Genomic DNA, 26,907 nt, shown 5'->3' on the forward strand with positions numbered 1-26,907 from the left:
TGAACCTAGCACGGAGGACAGTTGTTCACTGTTCTACTTCAGTTAAAGGTAGACTCAGCAATATGACATACATGCAGAAAGTTAACAGCAAAGTGGGTCAATTTCCGCAACAGCTAAAAGCGTAGAAGCTCGAGCCTCAAATTCCCCGCTGTTTTTGGTGGCGTCTTGTATCTCGCTCATCTCAATATCTGCGGTTCTGCTCATGGCACAGTAATTCAGTCTACGTTAAATTATATTCTATTGTATTCTATTAATTTGAGTTCAGTTCATTTCTATTATATTTCATTTATTTCAGTCCAGTCCAGTTATATTTTATTCTAAAGTCAATGGTATCTGGTGACAGTGTCTGTGGACAGGGACGGGTCAGTCCCCCTTGTGGTTATTCCGTCCTGCCGGTGAGTCTCAATAAAGTTCCATAACTTCAAACTCCTTTGCAGGAAGAATCGTCAGAGCTCGTGTTTCATACAACCGTTCGTTTATACCTCAATAAATCATGTAAGGAGGGGAGACATATCATTTTTGTGGGAATAATAAATACAAAGTGGCATTTAATCTCTGGTTGTTAATCTCCCAACAGCTGTTTAAAAATCTTAGCTACAAACTTCGCGTGGGAGAAGAACGTGAGCGACTACCAACTGTGTGATTGAATGGCTGAGGGCTCAGTCACAGGTAAAGTAGCTTAGCTAGCAGTTAGCTAACTGTCTATCTAACTAGATTGCTCACTTCAGTTTTAACTAGAGTGGATAATCATTTAATTATGTATCATGCTATTTAGCTAAATCATAGCAAATGGAAATTCAAAGTGAAATTACAGGGTTTGTGTTGAGCTGTCAAATTGCACTCAGCTAACGTTAGCAAGCTAGCTGGCAGTGTCACACACCTCTCACTCACTCAGTAACCCAACATAGCAGGCGTAGAAAGACGCCAAAGCGGAGTTTCAGTGGAAACGGAAGTTAGGTTGACATACAGAAACCTCAGCTTTGTGCTAAGGGGGCTCACTCAGTTCAAGCGGGTCACTTTTGCAAAGTCTCCTTTTAGTGTGTTGCATTATGGGGATAAAAACGGTCCTACATGTCGACTGCATGAACTTTACAACCATGTGATCAAAGGCCTATCATTCGTTTTTTTGTTTGACTCACGCGAACGGGACCTTTAAGACATGTCTGAAACTGGAAGCAACTTTTCCGAGATTCATATGTGTACAAATGAATATGATATGAGTCTCTCTCCCCAGTTGATACAGAGTTCTAATCCCAAAGACGCATCATCGCGATACTTCCAGAACGCTTGCGAAACAGACCTAGCAGGCAAGGCCAGGGTTTGAGAAGTTAAATTCCTCCATAGTGGTTAATTCTTTCGAAATGTAAAGGCACAACCTAGATTTGAGCCAATGTCTTAAGTAGTTGAACATATTATGTCACTTTGAGGTTGGAGAAAATCTGACGCGTTTTCATTTTTTGTCAAAAACAATATCTTCGGGTTAGGTTTAATGGCAGTTTGCATCCAATATGTTACGTTACTACCCCCAACTGAACTATAGTGTATATATATATTTTTTCATTACCATGCCAACTAACCCTATACTCATTAAAACCCACCTCCTTATTCCACTACTTTAACCCTATCTGATCCTACCCCAGGCCATCAGCCTGAGAGGACTGGACACTACCACTCAACACACCATGTAACTCTTCTGAAGTCATCTCGTACCCCCAAGTACTTCTATGCAGCTGCCAAAACATCTATTTTCTGTGATTTACTTTCCATTTCTGCAGTGCAGTTGATAAACATTGCTATGAACGCTAAGAAGCGAACCTTACTGAAGCATATCACTCATTGACCTATCCCTCTATGCTGGCACAGATCTACTATTCACACGGATCCTCTCAGAATCTCACCCTTGACCTATCCTCTACTTTCTTCACTGCCTCAGCATACAACACCTTCTGCACTACTCTGACTAGCCACCTCAACCTGCCTCTCTCACACCATACACTTCCGAACCCCAGCAACATGTGCACCCCTAAAGTTGACGGACACAACTTTATCCACCGAAACTACCCATGCCCACTTCCCACATCTTGGAATCTCCCTCCTACACACAGCTGTGACATGACCATAAACGTTTAACCTGAAACGGCGCAGTGGATTCACCACAAATGCTCTAACAGGATAACTGATACATCCTAACATGACCTTGTCCGGTTAAGACTCACTCAAAACGACAAACGGAATTCTCTGTTTCACCATGCTCACCACTGGGTCTGCATCGCACCAAATGACGGGTGTCACAAACACCAGGAATCTTCCAACTGCTCCACCTCCACACTAAACACTACCAAAGAAATCACTCCTTTCAATGGTGCCCTGTTCCTAAGAGCAAAGCGAGAAACATATCTTGATCCAAGTTGCTTCGCATGGAGCGCCTGCTCCCTCTGATCTGAAGAAAAGCTAACAAACATATGTGCACTTCGGGTTACCTTCACCGACTCAACAGCACCCACCAACTTTTCCACCCAACTATGGATAAGCCAAAAGGCCTGGTTCCACCCTCAAAAATCGCACTCCCTCTGCACTAACTGTGTCTTATCATAACCATGTCCATCAATGCAGGGCTCGGGCTCTGAGCTCTTCACAACACCTTCTACCCCTTCCATTTCACTTCCAGAACTCAAACTGGAGTCCGACTCACTCTGTTTGAACTTGACATCAATCCTCCTCGACATACCCTCTCCCTTGTTATTGCTCGCTCCACCAGATTCAAACCCATCCTCTGCCTCCCTCAGTATTTTCAACTTCCCCTCTTTCCCTCCAATGCTCCTCCCTTAACCAATTACCTGACTCCTTCTGAAAATATTCAACTTTTCCAAGCCCAAATCTATTTTTAGCCTCCTCGAGAAACATGCTAATCCCTGTACTGCCTCCACTTCAGACACACAACCTTATATCGAAGGAATGCCTTTGATTTGACGGCAGGCACATGCGCAAGATGACCGTTAGACCCGATCACGTGTTTCAATGCAGGAGTTTAGCAAGCCAACGTCGCCACAACATTGCCTACTAGTTTGATCGGGGACTTCTATTGTAGAAGCACTTTCTGCTTATTGTCATACTGTACTGTCTTTGGTACAATCTACACACACAGCCTATGTTTAGTGTGTGATATGGGGGTTGGAGACATGTTCATTTCGACATAACAACAAACTTTTATAAACAATGGCACACTGCCATGCTGCACTGAGCCTTGCTGTTGGAAAACCAAATCAGTGTCAGACTTTCAGCTGTCGCAGATGCACTTCCCCCGACTTCACTCTTCGACTTTCGTCTGCAGTTGTTTGCTTCAGCCGTACCACTGAAACAAGCCCAGCGACTCACTTGCAATGCCGGCAGGCCCTTTATTGTTTTGACTAGATGGGATACAGTGTTGTCGATTTGACTTTTTGTAGCAGGTTAGGAAAACAGTTATAATTATGGTTAGCTAAAATGCTAAATACATTTTGTGATGTTAATTTGACAAAAGCTGAATCCCTTCTAGCCCTTCTTGAGATCCCAAGGCATTAAAGGTAGACTCAGCAATATGACTTGGATGAAGAAAGTAAACAGAATAGTGGGTCAATTTCAACAACAACTAAGAGCATTGAAGTGCGAGCATTGAAGCGTGTGGCTCAACTTCTCCACTGTTTCGGTGCCCTGGCTACCACGCTGTGAACAGTGTGAAGTGAACCTGTGCACATGTGCATTAACAGTGTGTGAGCGAAGTCTTGCATCTTGCTCATCTCAATATCTCCGGTGATGCTTGTGGCAACGTCATTTTGCTGAGTATACCTTTAACAAGGCATTCTTCCTTATCCCAAGGATTCTCAGCTATAACAAGGATTGTCTATTGGACCATTTCTAGCCAATGAGAGGGCAGATACGTGTGTGAGAACAACAGGTCATCTCTGCCATTGTAGCGTGGGCTGTGCCAATGATCTCCATTTTAAAGTAGTACATGGTCTTCATTGGCTGATTACTCCCAACTCATAGGAATCCCCACCTAGTTGACTACTTTAGTGGTGGAAGCCCTCAGTGGAAATGTCCATGCTAAAACGGATTATATCCATAAGTCCTTAATCTATCTCTATGACAACAGGCACAATGCTGATATACACTGAGTGTTCAAAACATTAGAACACCTTCGAAATATTGAGGTGCACCCCTCCCTTTTTGCCCTCAACCTCAATGAATTGGGGCATGGACTCAACAAGGTGTTGAAAGTGTTTCACAGGGATGCTGTCCCATATTGACTCCAATGCTTCCCACAGTTGTCAAGTTGGCTGGATGTTCTTTGGGTGGTGGACCGTTCTTGATACACAGGAAGATGGTTGAGCAGCGTTGTAGTTCTTGACACAAACCCGTGCACCTGGCACCTACTACCATACCCTGTTCAAAGGCACTTAAAGCTTTTGTGTTGCCCATTCACCCTCTGAATGGCACACAATCCATCTCAATTGTCTCAAGGCTTAAAAATCCTTCTTTAACCTGTCTCCTCCCCTTCATCTACACTGATTGAAGTGGATTAAACAGGTGCCATCAATAAGGGATCATAGCTTTCACCTGGATTCACCTGGTCAGTCTGTCATGGAAAGAGCAGGTGTTCCTAATGTTTTATACACTCAGTGTAAAGTCTTTTTATTTTATATTTTTTGCCGAAATGTCACGTGCATCCACTTACAGTACCAGTCATAATTTTGGACATTACTCATTCCAGGGTTTTTCTTTTCTTTTTACTATTTTCTACATTGTATGGTAATAGTGAAGACATCACAACTATGAAATAACACATGGAATCATGTAGTAACCAAAAAAGTGTTAAACAGATCAAAATATATTTGAGATTCTTCAAAGTAGCCACCCTCTGCCTTGACCGCTTTGCACACAATACTTAACGTCTACAAATGGCCTATGCCGGCCCTAGCCTTTCGCCCCCTCTTGACGGGGTAGATAAAATGTGCCCCCGGCAGAGTTCCTAAAAATAATTATGTATATTTCTTTTTTTGGGTCGGTGGCCCCCTTTCATGTTCGCTTATACCCTGCTCCCTTCGCTAGTCTGCCAGTGTGGCCCATTTCATATACACTCATTGTTGTGACCACATTGTGAGATGCATGTTCATTGAACTTTAGCCTGAGAAGCTGGCTAGCTACCTAGGCTAGTACTTGTTGACTCATGTGCTAGCCAGCTAGCTATTTTTTTTTTTTTACAATGGCTCTGGGCTCTGGCCTTGCTTGTCTAAGTTCAGCCAGTGAGTGCCTCAAACAAATAGCCAACATTGTTGCTTAATTCTCTGTAATGATAGTTGAGCCAACTTAGCTAGATGACGTGCTCTCGTGTCAAAGTCCAGGCCGTCTGAAGAGACTATCTGTCATACTCAGAGCTGTCATACTCATAGCCTTGGCACGTGACTCCAAGTCAACATTGTTAAACGTCTTGTCTTTGAAGTCACTTGTCAAGCCTGTCTTGCCTGCGTCTTCACTGTAGTTATGATGTGGCTTCACAACTTTCATGCCAAGCCACTCACTAACAAGTAGGCTATTTCTTTTTTTTTTATGCGTAGACTCTCTGGGTTTGAATCCAGATGAGGCTTCGTCACGACAGAAATGTAACCAGCAGCAATCCAGGAGGGGTCGGAACAGAGAGGGCCACAACCGTAACTGGAGTGGTTCTAATAACTACGGCCCAGCACCGCAGCAGCAGCAGCAAGGCCATTTTCACCATGGGGTCAAACAATCTCACGTCCAGGACAATTCAACGGTCCCTGTAAATTTCCATCCTCCTCCCTACCACCAAGAGGATGCACCAAGGGGTCGAGGAAGAGGAGGAGGAGGAAGAGGGGCTAGTGGAGGGGGCCGGGGCTCAAGGGGCCAGCCTCCAAGGTGGAATAGGCCTGGGGTTGACACTGGCCCCCCTGGTTTACCCAGGGGCCACCATGGACTGGGTGGTGGTGGTGGCTACAGGCCTGGAACACCCCCCATAGACGGGCCTAGCTGGCGTCGAGGAGACCCTGGCGGCCGGAGCGGAGAGGTGGGGCCTGCCCACGAAGACCACCAGGACACCCGCCCTGAAAAGCCCCGACGGTTCAGCCAGGAGCCGCGGAGAGAAGACAGAGGGGCGAGGAGCGCGAAACGACCTCCTCACTCTCTGGAAAAGCAGGAGAACCAGGACAGCCACGCTACAGGAGGAGGAGGCTGGGACCTTGCTGAGCCCAGAGAAGAAACCCCACCATCAGAAATGGGGGCCAGAAGCCGGAAAGGAGGGAGAGCCGAGGAAAGGAACCCCCACGTCGACGCTCAACAGAAATTCCCTGAGCCCAAGCGACGCCAGGGGCCTATCAAAGAATATCCCCAGGAGAAGGACCATGAGAGGGGAGCCAGAGACGCCCCCTCTGGCCATCGTGACAAACTGGGCTCCGGCACTGAAGAGGAGCCCAGCTGGAGGAGTCAGGGGAGAGGCCAGGGGAGACGCACCCCCCTACAGGACAGAGGCCAGAGGAGAACACTCAACTCAGACCACAGGCCTGGACAGAAGAGGTGGGACAACGTGCCTAACAAGAGCAAGGAGACTCAGACAGGTGAGAGGGCAAAGTTTCACGGCTTTTCAAAAAGTCCCACAGTAAAAAAACAAAAAAAACCTAAAGAAATGTGATTTGAGTTTGTTCTGAAAGTAGTTATATTCATGTGTGTTCCAAATGGCACCCTATTCCCTACATAGTGCACTACTCTGGGCCCTGGTCCAAAAGACTGCACTATATAGGGAATAGGATCCACTTGAGAAGATACCATGGTTTGGTCTTGTGACGCTCTCCTCCATATCTGTCCAGGTTGCCTGATCGAGCAACTGTCTGAGGAGAAGTATGAGTGCATGGTGTGCTGTGAGGTGATCAGAGTCATGGCTCCAGTCTGGAGCTGCCACAGCTGCTTCCACGTGTTCCATCTCAACTGCATCAAGAAGTGGGCCCGCTCCCCAGCCTCCCAGGCAGACGGTAGGCCTAACAGTCCCCCCCCAGCTCTTCAGTTATTCATGAGTTTCAACACAATTAGTCTTCCATGGATGGCACAATGCTCCCCCCACACAGACAATACAGGAATGCAAATTCTGCTCGACAGATGGTACTGCTGTACTTTGATGATGCTACAATATCCACTGTAGCAAAAAATGTGGCCTCAGTGACCTTATCTTTAAATAAGAAAAAATGTATTACAAAAATGAACTAGGCAAGTCGGTTAAGAACAAATTGTTATTTACAGTGACGGCCTACCAAAAGGCCTCCTGTGGGGACGGGCGGTTTAAAAATAAAAATATAGGACAAGACACACCACAACACTACATAAAGAGAGACCGAAGACGACAACACAGCATGGGTGACGCAGCGGTCTAAGGCACTACATCTGTGCTAGAGGTGTCACTACAGACCCTGGTTCGATTCCAGGCTGTATCGCAACCGGCCGTGATTGGGAGTCCCATAGGGCGGCGCACAATTGGCCCAGCGTCGTCCGGATTGGGGTTTGGTCGGAGTTGACCGTCATTGTATATAAGAATTTGTTCTTAACTGACTTGCCTAGTTAAATAAAAAAGCAACGCATGACAACAGCATGGTAGCAACGCATGACAACAGCATGGCAGCAACGCATGACAACAGCATGGCAGCAACGCATGACAACAGCATGGCAGCAACGCATGACAACAGCATGGTAGCAACGCATGACAACAGCATGGCAGCAACGCATGACAACAGCATGGCAGCAACGCATGACAACAGCATGGTAGCAACGCATGACAACAGCATGGCAGCAACGCATGACAACAGCATGGCAGCAACGCATGACAACAGCATGGCAGCAACGCATGACAACAGCATGGCAGCAACGCATGACAACAGCATGGTAGCAACGCATGACAACAGCATGGCAGCAACGCATGACAACAGCATGGCAGCAACGCATGACAACAGCATGGCAGCAACGCATGACAACAGCATGGTAGCAACGCATGACAACAGCATGGTAGCAACGCATGACAACAGCATGGTAGCAACGCATGACAACAGCATGGTAGCAACACAACATTGCAGCAGCAAAGCATGGTGGCAGCACGAAACATGGTACAAACATTATTGGGCACAGACAACAGCACAAAGGGCAAGAAGGTTGAGACAATACATCACGCAAAGCTGCCACAACTGTCAATAAGAGTGTCCATGATTGAGTCTTTGAATGGAGATAAAACTGTCCAGTTTGAGTGTTTGTTGCAGCTCGTTCCAGTCGCTTGCTGCAGAAAACTGAAAAGAGGAACGACCCAGGGATGTGTGCGCTTTGGGGACCTTTAACAGAATGTGACTGGCAGAACGGGTGTTGTATGTGGAGGATGAGGGCTGCAGTAGGTATCTCAGATAGGGGGGAGTGAGGCTTAAGAGTTTTATAAATAAGCATCAACTAGTGGGTCTTGCGACGAGTATACAGAGATGACCAGTTTACAGAGGAGTGTATATAGTGCAGTGACGTGTCCTATAATGAGCATTGGTGGCAAATGTGATGTCTGAATAGTGAAGAACATCTAGCCGCTCGAGAGCAACCTTACCTGCCAATCGTCTCCGTGATCTAGCATTGGTGGGTCGGTCATCTGAATCAGGGTTAGTTTGGCAGCTGGGGTGAAAGAGGAGCGATTACAGTAGAGGAAACCAAGTCTAGATTTAGCCTGCAGCTTTGATATGTGCTGAGAGAAAGACCCGTGTACTGTCTAGCCAAACTCCCAAGTACTTGTATGAGGTGACTACCTCAAGCTCTAAACCCTCAGATGTAGTAATCACACATGTGGGGAGAGGGGCATTCGTCTTACCAAACCACATGACCTTTGTTTTGGAGCTGTTCAGAACAAGGTTCGGGGCAGAGAAAGCTTTGTTGTAGAGCGTTTAACACAAAATCCGGGGAGAGTACCGGACAAGTTAGCCAGCTAGTGATGGCTGTTCAACGGTCTGATGGCCTGGAGATAGAAGCTGTTTTTCAGTCTCGCGGAGCTGGGACAATAAACCGAAAGTTATCAACACGATCACTTATCGCAGGCATCTTGCTGATATCGTTCATTACGATAAGTAGCCTATACCAGAGAAATGTGAAGCTTTAAATGAAAAACGTTTGCTAATATGGGTGATTGTTAATGGGCCAATTGATTGCTACAACCATCAAATTAGTAGTTTTTAAAAAAAAAAAATGTTTTATTTATTAAATTTTTTACTTAAAGTATTTCCTCAAATAAAATCAAACACTTTTTTTCCCTTCTTAACTGCGTTGTTGGTTAAGGACTTGTAAGTAAGCATTTCACTGTACGGTCTAAACCTGATGGTATTTGGCGCATGTGACAAATAACATCTACATTTTTTTTTTAACCTTTATTTAACTAGGCAAGTCAGTTAAGAACCAATTCTTATTTTCAATGACGGCCTAGGAATAGTGGGTTAACTGCCTTGTTTAGGGGCAGAACGACAGATTTTTACCTTGTCAGCTCAGGGATTGGTTCTTGCGACCTTTCGGTTACTAGTCCAACACTCTAACCACTAGGCTACCTGCTGCCCCAGGAAAGGGAAGTGGGATACCAAGTCAGTTGTACAACTGAATACGTTCAACTGAAATGTGTCTTCCGCATTTAACCCAACCCTGAGGTGCGGGGGGCTGCCAGGATAGATAACAGGGTGAACAGACCGTGGCTCAGGGGTCAGAGGTCCTTTACAACTTAGAGTACAACCTTACCGTCTAAGATATAGTGTACAATATTCTGACTCACCATTTAGCTGATGAAGTGCTTTGTAAATTGGTCTATGTGACATGCAAACTTTTGCTGTCATTTGCAGAAACAAATGACGGGTGGCGGTGTCCGGCCTGTCAGAATGTTGTCTTCCAACCCCCGAACATCTACAAGTGCTTCTGTGGTAAGGGATTAGCTAATAGCCAATTTTATCCGTTATTCCCAGACAATCGTACATCCCTAGTCTTTCGCTCTCTTTGAGATGCTTTGTGTATTAGAACTAATTATTCATCTCAATGACACTAACCTGATTTCTGCAGTTATTTCCCTGTACCGTGTTGAATTATTCTGCTATGATTGACAGGCAAAGCGACCAACCCAGAGTTCCAGCGTAGTGAGATCCCACACAGCTGTGGAGACATGTGTGGGAAGAAGAGGAGCGGAGCAGACTGCAGGCACCCCTGTAACATGTGAGCCACAACCCAACACATGCGTAACATACCTCAACCCACCACCACACAACAATCTGTTGTTCTACAACATGAAGTGGTTGTCTTGATTGTGTCTCCTGTGGTTGTGTCCAGGGCTCTAAAGTGCAACAATTTTGGTTGCATATGCTCCTAAAAATTTTTGCTGGGTGCACCAGTGCTCCTAGAAAACAAATCACCCAGATAATTGTTGTAATGAGTAGGCTTTGCTCTACCGTTGTTTCCCAGTGTCCTAGAGCGCATATATTCATTAGCATCATGGTTCTACCATTGCTACAGCGGAAACATCTCGTTTCTAGCCCAAATAGATCAAAAGATATTACCCTTTTTCCCGGCGCAATGTTTTTTTTTCTTCCTATGACGGATTGGTGGGCTGCATTTTTCCGTTCAAAAACCATGTCGCAGGACATTCTAAAACAACTCTGTGGCTATTTTGTTTACACCTTGTTCAGTCATGTTACCTCATTAGCTAGCTAGCTAACTAGCTTTACTAGTGCGGTATATCCGAACATTTGGGGGGCCCAGAAGCAAAGGAAAATCTTAAGAAGATCAACGATTATAGTAATGAATAACTCCTTCATGTCATCACTCACAAACTTGATGTTCTTAAAAGACGGTACAATTTTCACTGTAATGCATCGCAATAGGTAAATAGTGCTTTTACACAATGTAGAAACCTAATATTCCACAAATGACTGCAATTTCAATGACCGGTATTAAGCTTTTTATAATAAACAAAAATGTATTTACAGGGTTACTTAATAGTTTTAGGGCACAAGATGTGCGTCAGAAGTACGCTATCTAGAATTTATAGACCCAATATAGGCGATCTCAATTGTTACAATTTGTTATTCTTCAATAACAAACTCCAAAGCAAGTCAATGGGAGGCAAATGGCTTTATTCAAAGAGGACAAATCCTAAGGGGAGGTAGATGGTCATTCTCCCCTGTCCTCAGGGATGCTCTCCAGTGATTCTCTCCCCAGAATAAAGGGACAGCATGTAGTTTTATAACCCAGCCCTAGCCTGTGGTTGACCAATTAGAATTCCTTGCAATAAAACTAGCCAATGGCCAAATAACAAGTATCCTATTTCAGAAGACATATTCCTCCCATGTCTCAGAACCATTGATCAATAATTCCCTATTACAGAAAAAACACTGTTTCCATTGATCGTTAGTACTCTATTGACTCTCGTCCTCTTGACCTCTCGTAATCTGTCTCTGTGTATTTATCTTTGACATATTCTTACACAATCAATAAAATAATAATAATATATAATATTTTCTGGTGCTTCTAAGTTTTATAAGTTGGGAGTATCAGTGTTACCAGTGGAAAAATGTTCATTTAGATCCCTGGTTGTGTCTCACCAGTTTGTGTCACCCCGGACCTTGTCCCCAGTGTCCTGCTTCTGTCACCAAAGCATGCATCTGCGGAAGAACCAGGTACTGTATATTCTCCTGACCTAATGACTGAGTCCCAAACGGCACCCTTTTCCCTATATGATGCCCGTAGGGCTCTGGTCAAAAGTAGTGCACTATATATGGAAGAGGTGGGCAATAGTTTTGTCTCGAGTGCCTAGTCAGGATTTCCATGTTCAGCGGAGGGCCGCACAGAATTGCGGGCCAGAAAAAGGGCAGTTATTTGAGAACGTATAGGTCCAGTTATCATTTCTACAATAATAACCCATTGTTCATTTATATGCCTTTGCTTAGGCTGCCAAATGTACTCCATGTCACTATTACTCAGGTATAAGAAAAACCCTGAGCCCCCCTCCACTCACGGTAAAATACCTCCATACTTCTCTCTGCAGTCAGCCAATGCGGTGTGGCCAGGCCACTGCCATCCACTGTGACAAGCAGTGTGGCGCCACCCTCAACTGTTCGGAACACACCTGTACCCAGGTGTGCCACAGCGGACTGTGCCAGCCTTGCCCGCTACAGGTCAAACAGGGTGAGCTGCTCACTCCCAATAGGTCTTTTTACTGGGCCGGGAGTTCTCCCTGACCATGTGATCTGACCAAGAACATTTCTGTCCTTAACAATTTAAAATGGTATTCCTTGACAATAATGAGGAATTCGCGATGAGTAACGAAGGCTAATGGTTTTAGCCACTGTGATGGATTTCACTCTGATGCGTTCTGTTTTGTCTCATCGGTTCTTTCCTGCTGTCGCAGTGTGCTACTGCGGCGTCGTGTCTCGGGAGGTACTCTGTGGGACGGATAAAGACCGCTTTGACGGCTCCGGACACTTCTGCTGTCAGAAAGCATGTGGCAAGTAAGTTCAAACCAGCAGCTTCAGATTACTAGGAAACTACAATAATTTTTTTCCTGTGAGAATAATATTATAGATCTATTGTATCTTATTCATATATTGATTTGTGATATGTCCACCTTATCCTAGGATGTTGGACTGTGAGGCCCACCGCTGTGAGCAGGTGTGCCACCCTGGGCCGTGCAAGCCGTGCCCACGCTCCCCCAGGCTAGTAAGGAGCTGCCCCTGTGGGCAGACGGCCCTCGCCAAGCTCCTGGAGCTGGGCTACCCCGAACGCCGCGGCTGCTCCGACCCCATCCCCTCTTGTGGCAAGACCTGCAGCAAGCCTCTGCCCTGCGGCTCCAGCGGTAACACAAGACACCGGGTCCTCATGTATAGCCTCTCTATGGCATTTCAAATGTGTTGACTTGTTCTCCTTGTCATTCCAGAGACCATCCACATCTGTGAGAAGCTGTGCCATGAGGGAAGCTGTGGTCCCTGCTCGCTCACCTCCACCATCAAATGCAAATGCGGCTCTAAGACCAAGGTTAGTTTTCGAAAACAAGTACTGTATAGCTATGGTGGTTTTTTTGTTGTATCTTGAGTGCAACTCTTCAAATGCAATGTTCTGTGTAGACTGCGCACTGTTGTAAATGGAGGTGTAATTCTGTTCTACCAAAGAGCACCACTGAAGACTCTTTGTTTTCAGGATGTTCCCTGTGCAGCCATCCAGAATGAAGGTGATATTTCGATCGTTCTTTGAGGTGGTGTTGCTACTGTACTTAGTAAAAGTAGATCTGTCCTGTACTTTACTCTTCTCTTAAGTCTCTTTCCTTTCCTCCCAATTCTAGAGGGACTGATTTTTACTTGTGAGAAGCGCTGCCTCAAAAAACGCTCCTGTGGCCGACACAAATGTGGCGAGCTGTGCTGTGTGGTGAGTAACCAAAAGGCGTGTGCGTGCCTGCGGCACGTTCGTGTGTGTGTGTGTGTGTGTGTGTGTCACCCAGTTATGAAAGGACACAGTCAGTAGGTAAAGCCACAAGTCATACTTTAATTAGCTGAACTGGTGAATCACTGACATACAGTGCCTTCGGAAGGTATTCAGACCCCTTGACTTTTTCCACATTTTGTTACGTTACAGCCTTATTCTAATTTTTTTTTATTTTTTTTTATTAAAACAATTATGCTCAGCAATCTACACACAATTCTCTATAATGAGAAAGCGAAAACAGGTTTTTAAAAATGTTTACAAATGTATTAGAATTAAAAATACGGATACCTTATTTACATAAGTATTCAGACCTTTTGCTATGAAACGCGAAATTGAGCTCAGGTGCATCCAGTTTCCATTGATCATCCTTGATGTTTCTACAACTTGATTGGAGTCCACCTGTGGTAAATTCCATTGATTGGACATTATTTGGAAAGGCACACACCATTCTATATAAAGGTCCCACAGTTGACAGTACATTTCAGAGCAAAAACCAAGCCATGAGGTTGAAGGAATTGTCCGTATAGCGCCGAGACAGGATTGTGTCGAGGCACAGATCTGGGGAAAGGTACCAAAAAATATCTGCAGCATTGAAGGTCCTCAAGAACACAGTGGCCTCCATCATTCTTAAATGGAAGAGGTTTGGAATCACCCAGACTCTTCCTAGAGCTGGCCGCCCGGTTAAACTGAGCAATCGGAGGAGGGGAGGTGACCAAGAACCCGATGGTCACTCTGACAGAGCTCTACAGTTCCTCTGTGGAGATGGGAGAACCTTCTAGAAGGACAACCATCTCTGCAGCACTCCACCAATCAGGCCTTTATGGTAGAGTGGCCAGATGGAAGCCACTCCTCAGTAAAAGGCACATGACAGCCCACTTGGAGTTTGCTAAAAGAAACCTAAAGACTCTCTGACCATGAGAAACAAGATTCTCTGGTTTGGTGAAACCAAGATTGAACTCTGGCCTGAATGCCAAGCATCACGTCTGGAGGAAACCTGGCACAATCCCTAAGGTGAAGCATGGTGGTGGCAGCATCATGCTGTGGGAATGTTTTTCAGCGGCAGGGACTGGGAGACTAGTCAGGATCGAGGCACAGATGAACAGACCTTGATGAAAACCTGCTCCAGAGCGCTCAGGACCACAGACTGGGATGAAAGGTTCACATTCCAACAGGACAACAACCCAAAACACACAGCCAAGACAACACAGGAGTGGCTTCGGGAATGAGTCTCTGAATGTCCATGAGTGGCCCAGCCAGAGCCCGGACTTGAACCCGATCAATCCCGATCAAACATCTCTGGAGAGACCTGAAAATAGCTGTGCAGCAACGTTTCCCATCCAACCTTACAGAGCTTGAGAGGATCTGCAGAGAAGAATGGGAGAAACTCCCAAAATACAGATGTGCCAAGCTTGTAGCGTCATACCCAAGAAGACTCAATGCTGTAATCGCTGCCAAAGGTGCTTCAACAAAGAACTGAGTAAAGGATCTGAATACTTATGTAAATGTGATATTTCAGTTAAAACATTTTTTTATAAATGAACACATTTCTAAAAACCTGTTTTTGCTTTGTCATTATTAGGTATTGTGTGTAGTTTGATGTGAAAAATGAACAATTTTAATACATTTTCGAATAAGGCTGTAACGTAACAAAATGTGAAGAAAGTCAAGGGTCGGAATACTTTCCGAAGGCACTGTCGTCCCTCCCCCTACCTACTATCTAACTGATGTCACACTGACATGTCCCCCCCTACCTACTATCTAACTGATGTCACACTGACATGTCCCCCCCCCACCTACTATCTAACTGACGTCACACTGACATGTCCCCCCCCTACCTACTATCTAACTGATGTCACACTGACATGTCCCCCCCCCACCTACTATCTAACTGACGTCACACTGACATGTCCCCCCCCTACCTACTATCTAACTGACGTCACGCTGACATGTCCCCCCCTACCTACTATCTAACTGATGTCACACTGACATGTCCCCCCCCCACCTACTATCTAACTGACGTCACACTGACATGTCCCCCCCTACCTACTATCTAACTGACGTCACACTGACATGTCCCCCCCCTACCTACTATCTAACTGACGTCACACTGACATGTCCCCCCCCTACCTACTATCTAACTGACGTCACACTGACATGTCCCCCCCCTACCTACTATCTAACTGACGTCACGCTGACATGTCCCCCCCCTACCTACTATCTAACTGATGTCACACTGACAGGTCCCCCCCCACCTACTATCTAACTGATGTCACACTGACATGTCCCCCCCCACCTACTATCTAACTGACGTCACACTGACATGTCCCCCCCCTACCTACTATCTAACTGACGTCACGCTGACATGTCCCCCCCTACCTACTATCTAACTGACGTCACACTGACATGTCCCCCCCCCTACCTACTATCTAACTGATGTCACACTGACATGTCCCCCCCTACCTACTATCTAACTGACGTCACACTGACATGTCCCCCCCCTACCTACTATCTAACTGATGTCACACTGACATGTCCCCCCCCTACCTACTATCTAACTGACGTCACACTGACATGTCCCCCCCCTACCTACTATCTAACTGACGTCACACTGACATGTCCCCCCCCCTACCTACTATCTAACTGATGTCACACTGACATGTCCCCCCCCTACCTACTATCTAACTGACGTCACACTGACATGTCCCCCCCCTACCTACTATCTAACTGATGTCACACTGACATGTCCCCCCCCTACCTACTATCTAACTGATGTCACACTGACATGTCCCCCCCCTACCTACTATCTAACTGATGTCACACTGACATGTCCCCCCCCCCTACCTACTATCTAACTGATGTCACACTGACATGTCCCCCCCCCTACCTACTATCTAACTGACGTCACACTGACATGTCCCCCCCCTACCTACTATCTAACTGACGTCACACTGACATGTCCCCCCCCTACCTACTATCTAACTGACGTCACACTGACATGTCCCCCCCCTACCTACTATCTAACTGACGTCACACTGACATGTCCCCCCCCACCTACTATCTAACTGACGTCACACTGACATGTCCCCCCCCTACCTACTATCTAACTGACGTCACACTGACATGTCCCCCCCCTACCTACTATCTAACTGACGTCACACTGACATGTCCCCCCCCTACCTACTATCTAACTGATGTCACACTGACATGTCCCCCCCCACCTACTATCTAACTGATGTCACACTGACATGTCCCCCCCCCCTACCTACTATCTAACTGACGTCACACTGACATGTCCCCCCCCTACCTACTATCTAACTGACGTCACACTGACATGTCCCCCCCCCTACCTACTATCTAACTGACGTCACACTGACATGCCCCCCCCCCCTACCTACTATCTAACTGACGTCACACTGACATGTCCCCCCCCCTACCTACTATCTAACTGACGTCACACTGACATGCCCCCCCGCCTTACCTACTATCTAACTGACGTCACACTGACATGTCCCCCCCCACCTACTATCTAACTGACGTCACACTGACATGTCCCCCCCTACCTACTATCTAACTGACGTCACACTGACATGTCCCCCCCTACCTACTATCTAACTGACGTCACACTGACATGTCCCCCCCCTACCTACTATCTAACTGACGTCACACTGACATGTCCCCCCCTACCTACTATCTAACTGACGTCACACTGACATGTCCCCCCCTACCTACTATCTAACTGACGTCACACTGACATGTCCCCCCCCCTACCTACTATCTAACTGACGTCACACTGACATGTCCCCCCCTACCTACTATCTAACTGACGTCACACTGACATGTCCCCCCCCCCTACCTACTATCTAACTGATGTCACACTGACATGTCCCCCCCCTACCTACTATCTAACTGATGTCACACTGACATGTCCCCCCCTACCTACTATCTAACTGACGTCACACTGACATGTCCCCCCCCCTACCTACTATCTAACTGACGTCACGCTGACATGTCCCCCCCCTACCTACTATCTAACTGATGTCACACTGACATGTCCCCCCCTACCTACTATCTAACTGACGTCACACTGACATGTCCCCCCCCCTACCTACTATCTAACTGACGTCACGCTGACATGTCCCCCCCCCTACCTACTATCTAACTGACGTCACGCTGACATGTCCCCCCCCTACCTACTATCTAACTGACGTCACACTGACATGTCCCCCCCCTACCTACTATCTAACTGATGTCACACTGACATGTCCCCCCCCCTACCTACTATCTAACTGACGTCACACTGACATGTCCCCCCCTACCTACTATCTAACTGACGTCACACTGACATGTCTCCCCCCCACCTACTATCTAACTGATGTCACACTGACATGTCCCCCCCCTACCTACTATCTAACTGATGTCACACTGACATGTCCCCCCCCACCTACTATCTAACTGATGTCACACTGACATGTCCCCCCCCCTACCTACTATCTAACTGACGTCACACTGACATGTCCCCCCCCACCTACTATCTAACTGACGTCACACTGACATGTCCCCCCCCTACCTACTATCTAACTGACGTCACACTGACATGTCCCCCCTCCCTACTATCTAACTGATGTCACACTGACATGTCCCCCCCCACCTACTATCTAACTGATGTCACACTGACATGTCCCCCCTACCTACTATCTAACTGACGTCACACTGACATGTCCCCCCCCTACCTACTATCTAACTGACGTCACGCTGACATGTCCCCCCCTACCTACTATCTAACTGATGTCACACTGACATGTCCCCCCCCCTACCTACTATCTAACTGACGTCACACTGACATGTCCCCCCCCCACCTACTATCTAACTGATGTCACACTGACATGTCCCCCCCTACCTACTATCTAACTGACGTCACACTGACATGTCCCCCCCCTACCTACTATCTAACTGACGTCACACTGACATGTCCCCCCCCTACCTACTATCTAACTGACGTCACACTGACATGTCCCCCCCCTACCTACTATCTAACTGACGTCACACTGACATGTCCCCCCCTACCTACTATCTAACTGATGTCACACTGACATGTCCCCCCCCCTACCTACTATCTAACTGACGTCACACTGACATGTCCCCCCCTACCTACTATCTAACTGATGTCACACTGACATGTCCCCCCCCTACCTACTATCTAACTGACGTCACACTGACATGTCCCCCCCTACCTACTATCTAACTGACGTCACGCTGACATGTCCCCCCCCCCTTACCTACTATCTAACTGACGTCACACTGACATGCCCCCCCCCCTTACCTACTATCTAACTGACGTCACACTGACATGTCTCCCCCCCACCTACTATCTAACTGATGTCACACTGACATGTCCCCCCCCTACCTACTATCTAACTGATGTCACACTGACATGTCCCCCCCACCTACTATCTAACTGATGTCACACTGACATGTCCCCCCCCACCTACTATCTAACTGATGTCACACTGACATGTCCCCCCCGTACCTACTATCTAACTGACGTCACACTGACATGTCCCCCCCTACCTACTATCTAACTGACGTCACACTGACATGTCCCCCCCCTACCTACTATCTAACTGACGTCACACTGACATGCCCCCCCCCCTTACCTACTATCTAACTGACGTCACACTGACATGTCCCCCCCCACCTACTATCTAACTGATGTCACACTGACATGTCCCCCCCCCCTACCTACTATCTAACTGACGTCACACTGACATGTCCCCCCCCTACCTACTATCTAACTGACGTCACACTGACATGTCCCCCCCTACCTACTATCTAACTGACGTCACACTGACATGTCCCCCCCCACCTACTATCTAACTGACGTCACACTGACATGTCCCCCCCCTACCTACTATCTAACTGATGTCACACTGACATGTCCCCCCCCTACCTACTATCTAACTGACGTCACACTGACATGTCCCCCCCTACCTACTATCTAACTGACGTCACACTGACATGTCCCCCCCCTACCTACTATCTAACTGACGTCACACTGACATGTCCCCCCCCCTACCTACTATCTAACTGACGTCACACTGACATGCCCCCCCCCTACCTACTATCTAACTGACGTCACACTGACATGCCCCCCCCCCTTACCTACTATCTAACTGACGTCACGCTGACATGTCCCCCCCCTACCTACTATCTAACTGACGTCACACTGACATGTCCCCCCCCTACCTACTATCTAACTGATGTCACACTGACATGTCCCCCCCCACCTACTATCTAACTGACGTCACACTGACATGTCCCCCCCTACCTACTATCTAACTGATGTCACACTGACATGTCCCCCCCTACCTACTATCTAACTGATGTCACACTGACATGTCCCCCCCCTACCTACTATCTAACTGATGTCACACTGACATGTCCCCCCCCCACCTACTATCTAACTGACGTCACGCTGACATGTCCCCCCCCCTACCTACTATCTAACTGACGTCACACTGACATGTCCCCCCCTACCTACTATCTAACTGACGTCACACTGACATGTCCCCCCCCTACCTACTATCTAACTGACGTCACACTGACATGTCCCCCCCCACCTACTATCTAACTGACGTCACACTGACATGTCCCCCCCCTACCTACTATCTAACTGACGTCACACTGACATGCCCCCCCGCCTTACCTACTATCTAACTGATGTCACACTGACATGTCCCCCCCCCACCTACTATCTAACTGACGTCACGCTGACATGTCCCCCCCCCCTACCTACTATCTAACTGACGTCACACTGACATGTCCCCCCCTACCTACTATCTAACTGACGTCACACTGACATGTCCCCCCCCCTTACCTACTATCTAACTGACGTCACACTGACATGTCCCCCCCCTACCTACTATCTAACTGACGTCACACTGACATGCCCCCCCCCCACCTACTATCTAACTGACGTCACACTGACATGCCCCCCCCCCACCTACTATCTAACTGACGTCACACTGACATGTCCCCCCTACCTACTATCTAACTGACGTCACGCTGACATGTCCCCCCCCTACCTACTATCTAACTGACGTCACGCTGACATGTCCCCCCCCTACCTACTATCTAACTGACGTCACACTGACATGTCCCCCCCCCTACCTACTATCTAACTGACGTCACACTGACATGTCCCCCCCCCTACCTACTATCTAACTGACGTCACATTGACATGTCCCCCCCCCTACCTACTATCTAACTGATGTCACACTGACATGTCCCCCCCCCTACCTACTATCTAACTGATGTCACACTGACATGTCCCCCCCCTACCTACTATCTAACTGACGTCACACTGACATGTCCCCCCCCTACCTACTATCTAACTGACGTCACACTGACATGTCCCCCCCCTACCTACTATCTAACTGACGTCACACTGACATGTCCCCCCCCCTTACCTACTATCTAACTGATGTCACACTGACATGTCCCCCCTACCTACTATCTAACTGACGTCACACTGACATGTCCCCCCCTACCTACTATCTAACTGACGTCACACTGACATGTCCCCCCCCTACCTACTATCTAACTGACGTCACACTGACATGTCCCCCCCTACCTACTATCTAACTGACGTCACACTGACATGTCCCCCCCCTACCTACTATCTAACTGACGTCACACTGACATGTCCCCCCCTACCTACTATCTAACTGACGTCACACTGACATGTCCCCCCCCTACCTACTATCTAACTGACGTCACACTGACATGTCCCCCCCCTACCTACTATCTAACTGACGTCACACTGACATGTCCCCCCCCTACCTACTATCTAACTGACGTCACACTGACATGTCCCCCCCCTACCTACTATCTAACTGACGTCACACTGACATGTCCCCCCTCCCCCTAGGGTGCGGAACACAAGTGCTCTCTGATCTGTGGCTACAAGCTCAACTGTGGCCTCCACCGCTGCCAAGAGCTCTGTCACCGTGGGAACTGCCAACCCTGCTGGCAAACCAGTGAGTTCCAATCAGAGGTCCCAGTGGCACTGCCAACACAGATGTTCACATGCCAGCAGATGCAGCACAGATGCCAGTCAATTGACACATTTTACCAGGGCTTTGGGACTCTTTGTAGTTCAAATGTTCTTCATCTTATCTTAAGTCTAGTGCACTTCCTAGGAAGCCCATTTTACTATACCAGCAGACTATTGGGGGCAATTCCTAACTTCCACTTCAGTCAAATGTTCACTTACTGTAGTCTCCTATTAACATCCAACATGTTTAGTTGGCGTGATACGGTACGTTATTGCTCGATCATTGAGATCACATGGCCTCATTCGCAAAGTCACACCCCAGACGTACAGTAGGGTCTCATAGGCCACGTCCCTCTGAGTCTCTTCCTGTTTCATGTGTGTAGGTTTTGATGAGCTGGCGTGCCACTGTGGGGTGAGTGTCCTGTTCCCCCCCATCGCCTGTGGCACCAAGCCCCCAGAGTGTAAGAACCCGTGTACCAGGAGGCACGAGTGTGACCACCCAGGTAAAACCTTGCAGTAGGGACTATTGCTTTTTCACTTAGTTTCAAATATGCTTTACTGGAGAGCAGAAATATATATGCATATACATGTACATTTAGGAATCTTGACATCTATTTTACCGTCTCTGACAAAACCATCTGCAAATGTTTATTCCTCATGGTCTCATACTTTTTCTTTGTCCTCAGTGTTCCACAACTGCCACAGTGAGGAGAAGTGCCCACCCTGTACCTATCTCACTCAGAAGTGGTGCATGGGAAAGCATGAGGTAACGTCGCTGATGTTAGCCGCCTCTACCTAACCTTCAAACCTGCGCCTCTTTTTTTAAAGGCATACGGTGCGTCCCAAATGGAACCCTGTTCCCTACTGGCCCTGGTCAAAAGTAGTGCACTATATCGGGTGCCATTTGGGACTCGCCCATAGTCACGACCCGTCCACTAAAGCCGCCCCCTCTTCTTCCCCCCTCCCCCGCAGCGAAGGAGCAACATCCCGTGCCACCTTCAGGACATCTCCTGTGGCCTGGCCTGCAACAAGGTTCTGCTGTGTGACCTCCACCGCTGCCGCCGCATCTGCCACCGGGCCGAGTGTCTGGCCGAGGGCGTCTGCCGCCAGCCCTGCCTGCTGCCCCGGCCCAACTGTGGCCACCCCTGCAACGCCCCTTGCCACAAGGGCACCAGCTGCCCGCGCAACACCTGCACTGCCAAGGTACAAAAAACGAGATGTTCACCCAAGTGACTCGAGGGATTTGAAATAAAGGCTAAATATGTGTTAACTCTGTGCCTTAGAGACTGCACTACATCTAGGGTGACATTCTGACAGTAAACAAAGACCGTAACTCTTCAAACACTGGGCACATGGAGCAGACACGGAGATGGAACGCGGGCAGCGTTGTTGGACTGCAGCAGAAGTCTTCTTGTGGCCAGCGTTTGTCAGTTTCCACCTCTGTCCCACAGGTGGCGCTACAGTGCGACTGCGGTCGGAGAAAGGAAACGGTGGTGTGCACGGAAGCAGCCAGCGCCCATCAGAGGTTGGTGTGTGTGCGTTCTTCTACAGTAGAATCAATGGTTTCTAGATCTATCTGAACGCGGGCTCTAAACCAGTTTGCTCTTATTCCCTCGCAATCTTTTCAGAACTTGGTCCCGTGTGGTCTCAGACCCGGTGTAACTAGATGCGTGTCCCTGTTCTGTAGGTATGCAGCCATTGCCATGGCCAGTAAGCTGTGTGACATGCAGCTGGGTGACTCTGTAGACATGGGTCTTATCACTAAGAAGGAGATGAAACACACCAAGTAAGATGGGACCAAACCCGATTCCACGCTTACAGCCTACAACACTTCCAGTAAATCACCTTGTACTAAATATGAGCGTGCCATATCCAGCTTATTTTAATGTGTGTTCTGGCTCAGGTTGGAGTGTGACGAGGGGTGTGCTGCACTGGAAAGGAACAGGTCAGTTGTAACATTGCTACTCCACACGCACACAGTTGCTATTTGTAGCTCTCGTGACATTTAAAATGCACAGCTTTCGGCTGTCAACTTGATTTGTTTCCTTCTGTGTGCTGTCAACTTGAGAGCCTTCTCTTGTCTTTAGATCTATGGACCTTTGTCTGCCTGTGTGTGTCTGTGTCCTGACAGGCGATTGGCTGAGGCCCTGCAGATTGACCCGTCAGTGGACCCCTTCAACATGCGCTCCTCCTCCTCAACGTACAGTGACAGCCTCAGAGTTGACGCCAGGTGGTGTACCAATACGTAGAGTATTTTCACTGCATGCCAAGGTCAAAATTCCCCACTAAATATTGTAGTGTCCGTGTGCATGTTGTGGTGCGTATATTTCCCAATTGAAGGCGAATTCATGGCGCCTATGTACTTCGAGCCACGACCGGTGTCGTTTTTGAGACATGTTTTCACATTTTCATTGATGGATAATATTTACCACGATCACGTCATTTCTGTATTTTTCACATTTTAGAAAAGATTTTAAGTTTGTCAGCGAGGTAGAAGAGGAGATCAAGAATCTGGTTGAGCTGACCAGCAAGGTAAGGGACCAATTGACATGACATGCGTCCCAAATGGGACCCTATTTCCTATAATAGTGCACTACATTTGACCAGAACCCTATGTGGCCTGGTCAAAAGTAGTGCACTAAATAGGGAATAGGGTGATTTTCACACAGAATTACACAGATCCTCAAAAACTTCTACAGCTGCACCATCGAGAGCATCTTGACCAGTTGTATCACCACCTAATATGGCAACTGCTTGGCATCTGAGTGTAAGACACTACAGAGGGTAGTGCATATGGCCCAGTACATCACAGGGGCCGAGCTTCCTGCCATCCAGGACCTATATACTAGGTGGTGTCAGAGGAAGGCCCAAAAAATTGCCAAAGACTCCAGCCATCCTAGTCATAGACTGTTCTCTCTGCTACTGCACGGCAAACGGTACCAGAGAGCCAAGTCTAGGTCCAAAAGGCTTCTAAACAGCTTCTACCCCCAAGCAATAAGACTGCTGAACAATTAATCAAATGCCGCCCAGACTATTTGCATTGACCCCCCCCCCCCCATTCATATATATATATATATATATATATATATATATATATATATATATATATATATATATATTTTTTTTTTTTTTTTTAACACACAATGCTGTTACTTGCTGTTTATTATCTATGCATAGTCACTTTACCCCTACCTACATGTACATATTACCTCAACTAACATGTACCCCCGCACATTGACTCTGTACCGGTACCCCCTGTATATAGCCTCGTTATTGTTATTTTGTGTTAATGTTTTTACTTTAGTTAATTTTGTTTATATTTTCGTAACTCTTTCTTAGAACTGAATTTCATGGTTGCCACAACTGTTGCATTTGGCGCATGTGACAAATAAGAATTGATTTGACCTCCGAGAAGTACTGGTATAGGAATAAAGACGCCTCTTTCGCAAGTGAAATGTCACCCACAGGGCCAACATTTTCCTATACATGACTGGGTTTCCCTGAACCACTTCCAGCTTACCAGAGGATGTTCAGTTTGCATTGAGACTGAATTTGGCTAAAAGCTTCTGGTTCACTTAGTTGGAGTGCTAGAAAGGCTTAAAACACATTTAAATGTCCTTGGTTATTATGATGGTTATTGATAATGTCCACTACGGGTTCGATTTGTCATCAGTTATCCCTTTTGGTTCTGAAAACATTTGAAAAATACTACTTTAGTCGGCGTAACGTCAAGTGAATCGGCTCCGTTAGCTTGCAATGTTTAGGACAAAATGTCACGAACTGAGTGGAATTGCAAATGTGTTTATTTAAACCTTAAATGGGTAACTCGTAACAATCTTTTCATAGTGCAAACGTGAAGTCTGAGTGACTGTGTGTGGAACCCGTTTGCAGGGTAAACAGTCCAAGAGGAGCCACTGCTTCCCCCCTATGAACCGGGAGCACAGGAAGCTAGTCCACGAGCTGGCCGAGGCCTACAACGTGGAGAGTGTGAGCTACGACAGCGAGCCCAAACGCAACGTAGTCATCACCGCCATCAGGTAAACACCTCAACAGGAAAGCGTTTCTTTAGTAAGGCAAGTTAACACTCTGACTATCTCAAAGTAGACACCATTTCTGTTATAACTTGAAAAGGACTACGTGCAACTGTATCAGCTGTTTTTATATGTTGTATGAAAAGATGTGTATTGTGAACAACTGACAAAAGATGTGAAGTCATTCTGAGGATGTGCTCTGTCTTTGTGCTTCTTGCTGTGTGCAGGGGGAAGTCTGCCTGTCCTAACTCAACCCTGACCTCCCTGATGGAGAGAGACACTGCGGTCCCGAGAGCTCCTCCACCCATTGCCCATATCAAACATAGCAGCAAGTAAGCCTGGGTCTTTGCACTCACAAAACGTCCCATATAAGTCACGCCACGAACACACACAATTTGGTTCTTAGTTCGTGGCCTCTCAAAATGTCCCAATGACTTGTAACTAGCTAGCTACAGCTATTTAAAGGCGTTTATTGTTTTTGTCATCAGGGCTGACAGTGTGAGCAGCTGGTCCAAGGCAGTCAAAGAAGAGCCGGTGATCGACTACTTCGATGTCCAGGATTAATAAAGGCACAAAAGAAGAAAGCCTCATGATGTAACAATCATACTAAACTAAGAATGCATCTGCTGCCCGTCGATTTTTGGAAATCTGTGATGCTATTTTCCCCTCCCTCATTTAGGTTATTTTTCTCTTCAAGGCCAACACATGTCACTACAATAATATTTGGGGTTTGTAACCATATAAAAAGTGTTATATTTGAAACTGTGCCATGAACATCAATGTTCGGTGGCATTACAGTGCTTTCTTCCCGCAAATGCGTACTCCAGACTTTGAAAATAATAATTGATTGTAGGTAGTACTTTTCACTTGTTCTCAACGCAGGACTACCGGTATGTTGTATTCTGCTGGTATGTTGTATTCTGCTGGTATGTTGTATTCTACGAGGGGACGTGCCATACACCTTATTTCAATAAAGCATTTTTTCAATGGTTTTGTTGATACTTTATTTGCTGATATATTGCAGAGAACCTGCTCTAACATTGTTCCAGAAACTATATAATAAAGCTATACAAGATACTACTACATTTAGGTATTTTGAGATTGAAGGCTTATTATATGCTATAATCTTAGGATAATGTCTTTAAAGTATATTATGTGTTGGTACTTTTGCATTTAACTACCAGTATATAAACTATTACATTATGATGCTCAGGTGATTGAAGGGGCAGGATTAAACATCCCTGCATCTTTCAAAAAACGGCTGCAGGCATATTCTTATCCTTTGTGCCTTTTTTATCAACCTGGTCTCAGAGCATTTTG

At 46.9% G+C, this 26,907-nt stretch overlaps 1 protein-coding gene across 5 annotated transcripts; it reads left to right on the forward strand.

Annotated features, from left to right (window-relative positions):
• Nucleotides 1-283: 283 nt before the first annotated feature.
• On the forward strand, nt 284-26,578 carry LOC106590168 (transcriptional repressor NF-X1). Of its 5 annotated transcripts, none has more exons than XM_014180843.3 (25): nt 284-395; nt 578-669; nt 5,595-6,608; nt 6,858-7,019; nt 9,882-9,959; nt 10,140-10,245; nt 11,634-11,705; nt 12,074-12,213; nt 12,437-12,536; nt 12,663-12,880; nt 12,962-13,059; nt 13,222-13,252; nt 13,364-13,446; nt 21,431-21,539; nt 21,940-22,059; nt 22,243-22,322; nt 22,529-22,759; nt 23,008-23,081; nt 23,244-23,342; nt 23,460-23,501; nt 23,688-23,786; nt 24,022-24,088; nt 25,448-25,593; nt 25,815-25,919; nt 26,076-26,578. In XM_014180843.3, exons 2-25 carry the CDS (start codon nt 648-650, stop codon nt 26,149-26,151), a joined length of 3,372 nt encoding a protein of 1,123 aa, XP_014036318.2. In that variant the 5' UTR covers nt 284-395; nt 578-647; the 3' UTR covers nt 26,152-26,578. The 5 variants fall into 5 exon arrangements, with proteins under 5 accessions (XP_014036318.2, XP_045566634.2, XP_082826803.1 ...); XM_014180842.3 differs by lacking the exon at nt 284-395 and adding an exon at nt 417-495; XM_045710678.2 differs by lacking the exons at nt 284-395; nt 26,076-26,578 and having other exon boundaries at nt 415-669; nt 25,815-25,923.
• The last annotated feature ends 329 nt before the right edge of the window (nt 26,579-26,907 follow it).

Source organism: Salmo salar, chromosome 29 (genome assembly GCF_965601325.2).
Source record: "Salmo salar chromosome 29, fSalSal1, whole genome shotgun sequence".
In the NCBI taxonomy this organism is placed as follows: Eukaryota; Metazoa; Chordata; class Actinopteri; order Salmoniformes; family Salmonidae; genus Salmo; species Salmo salar.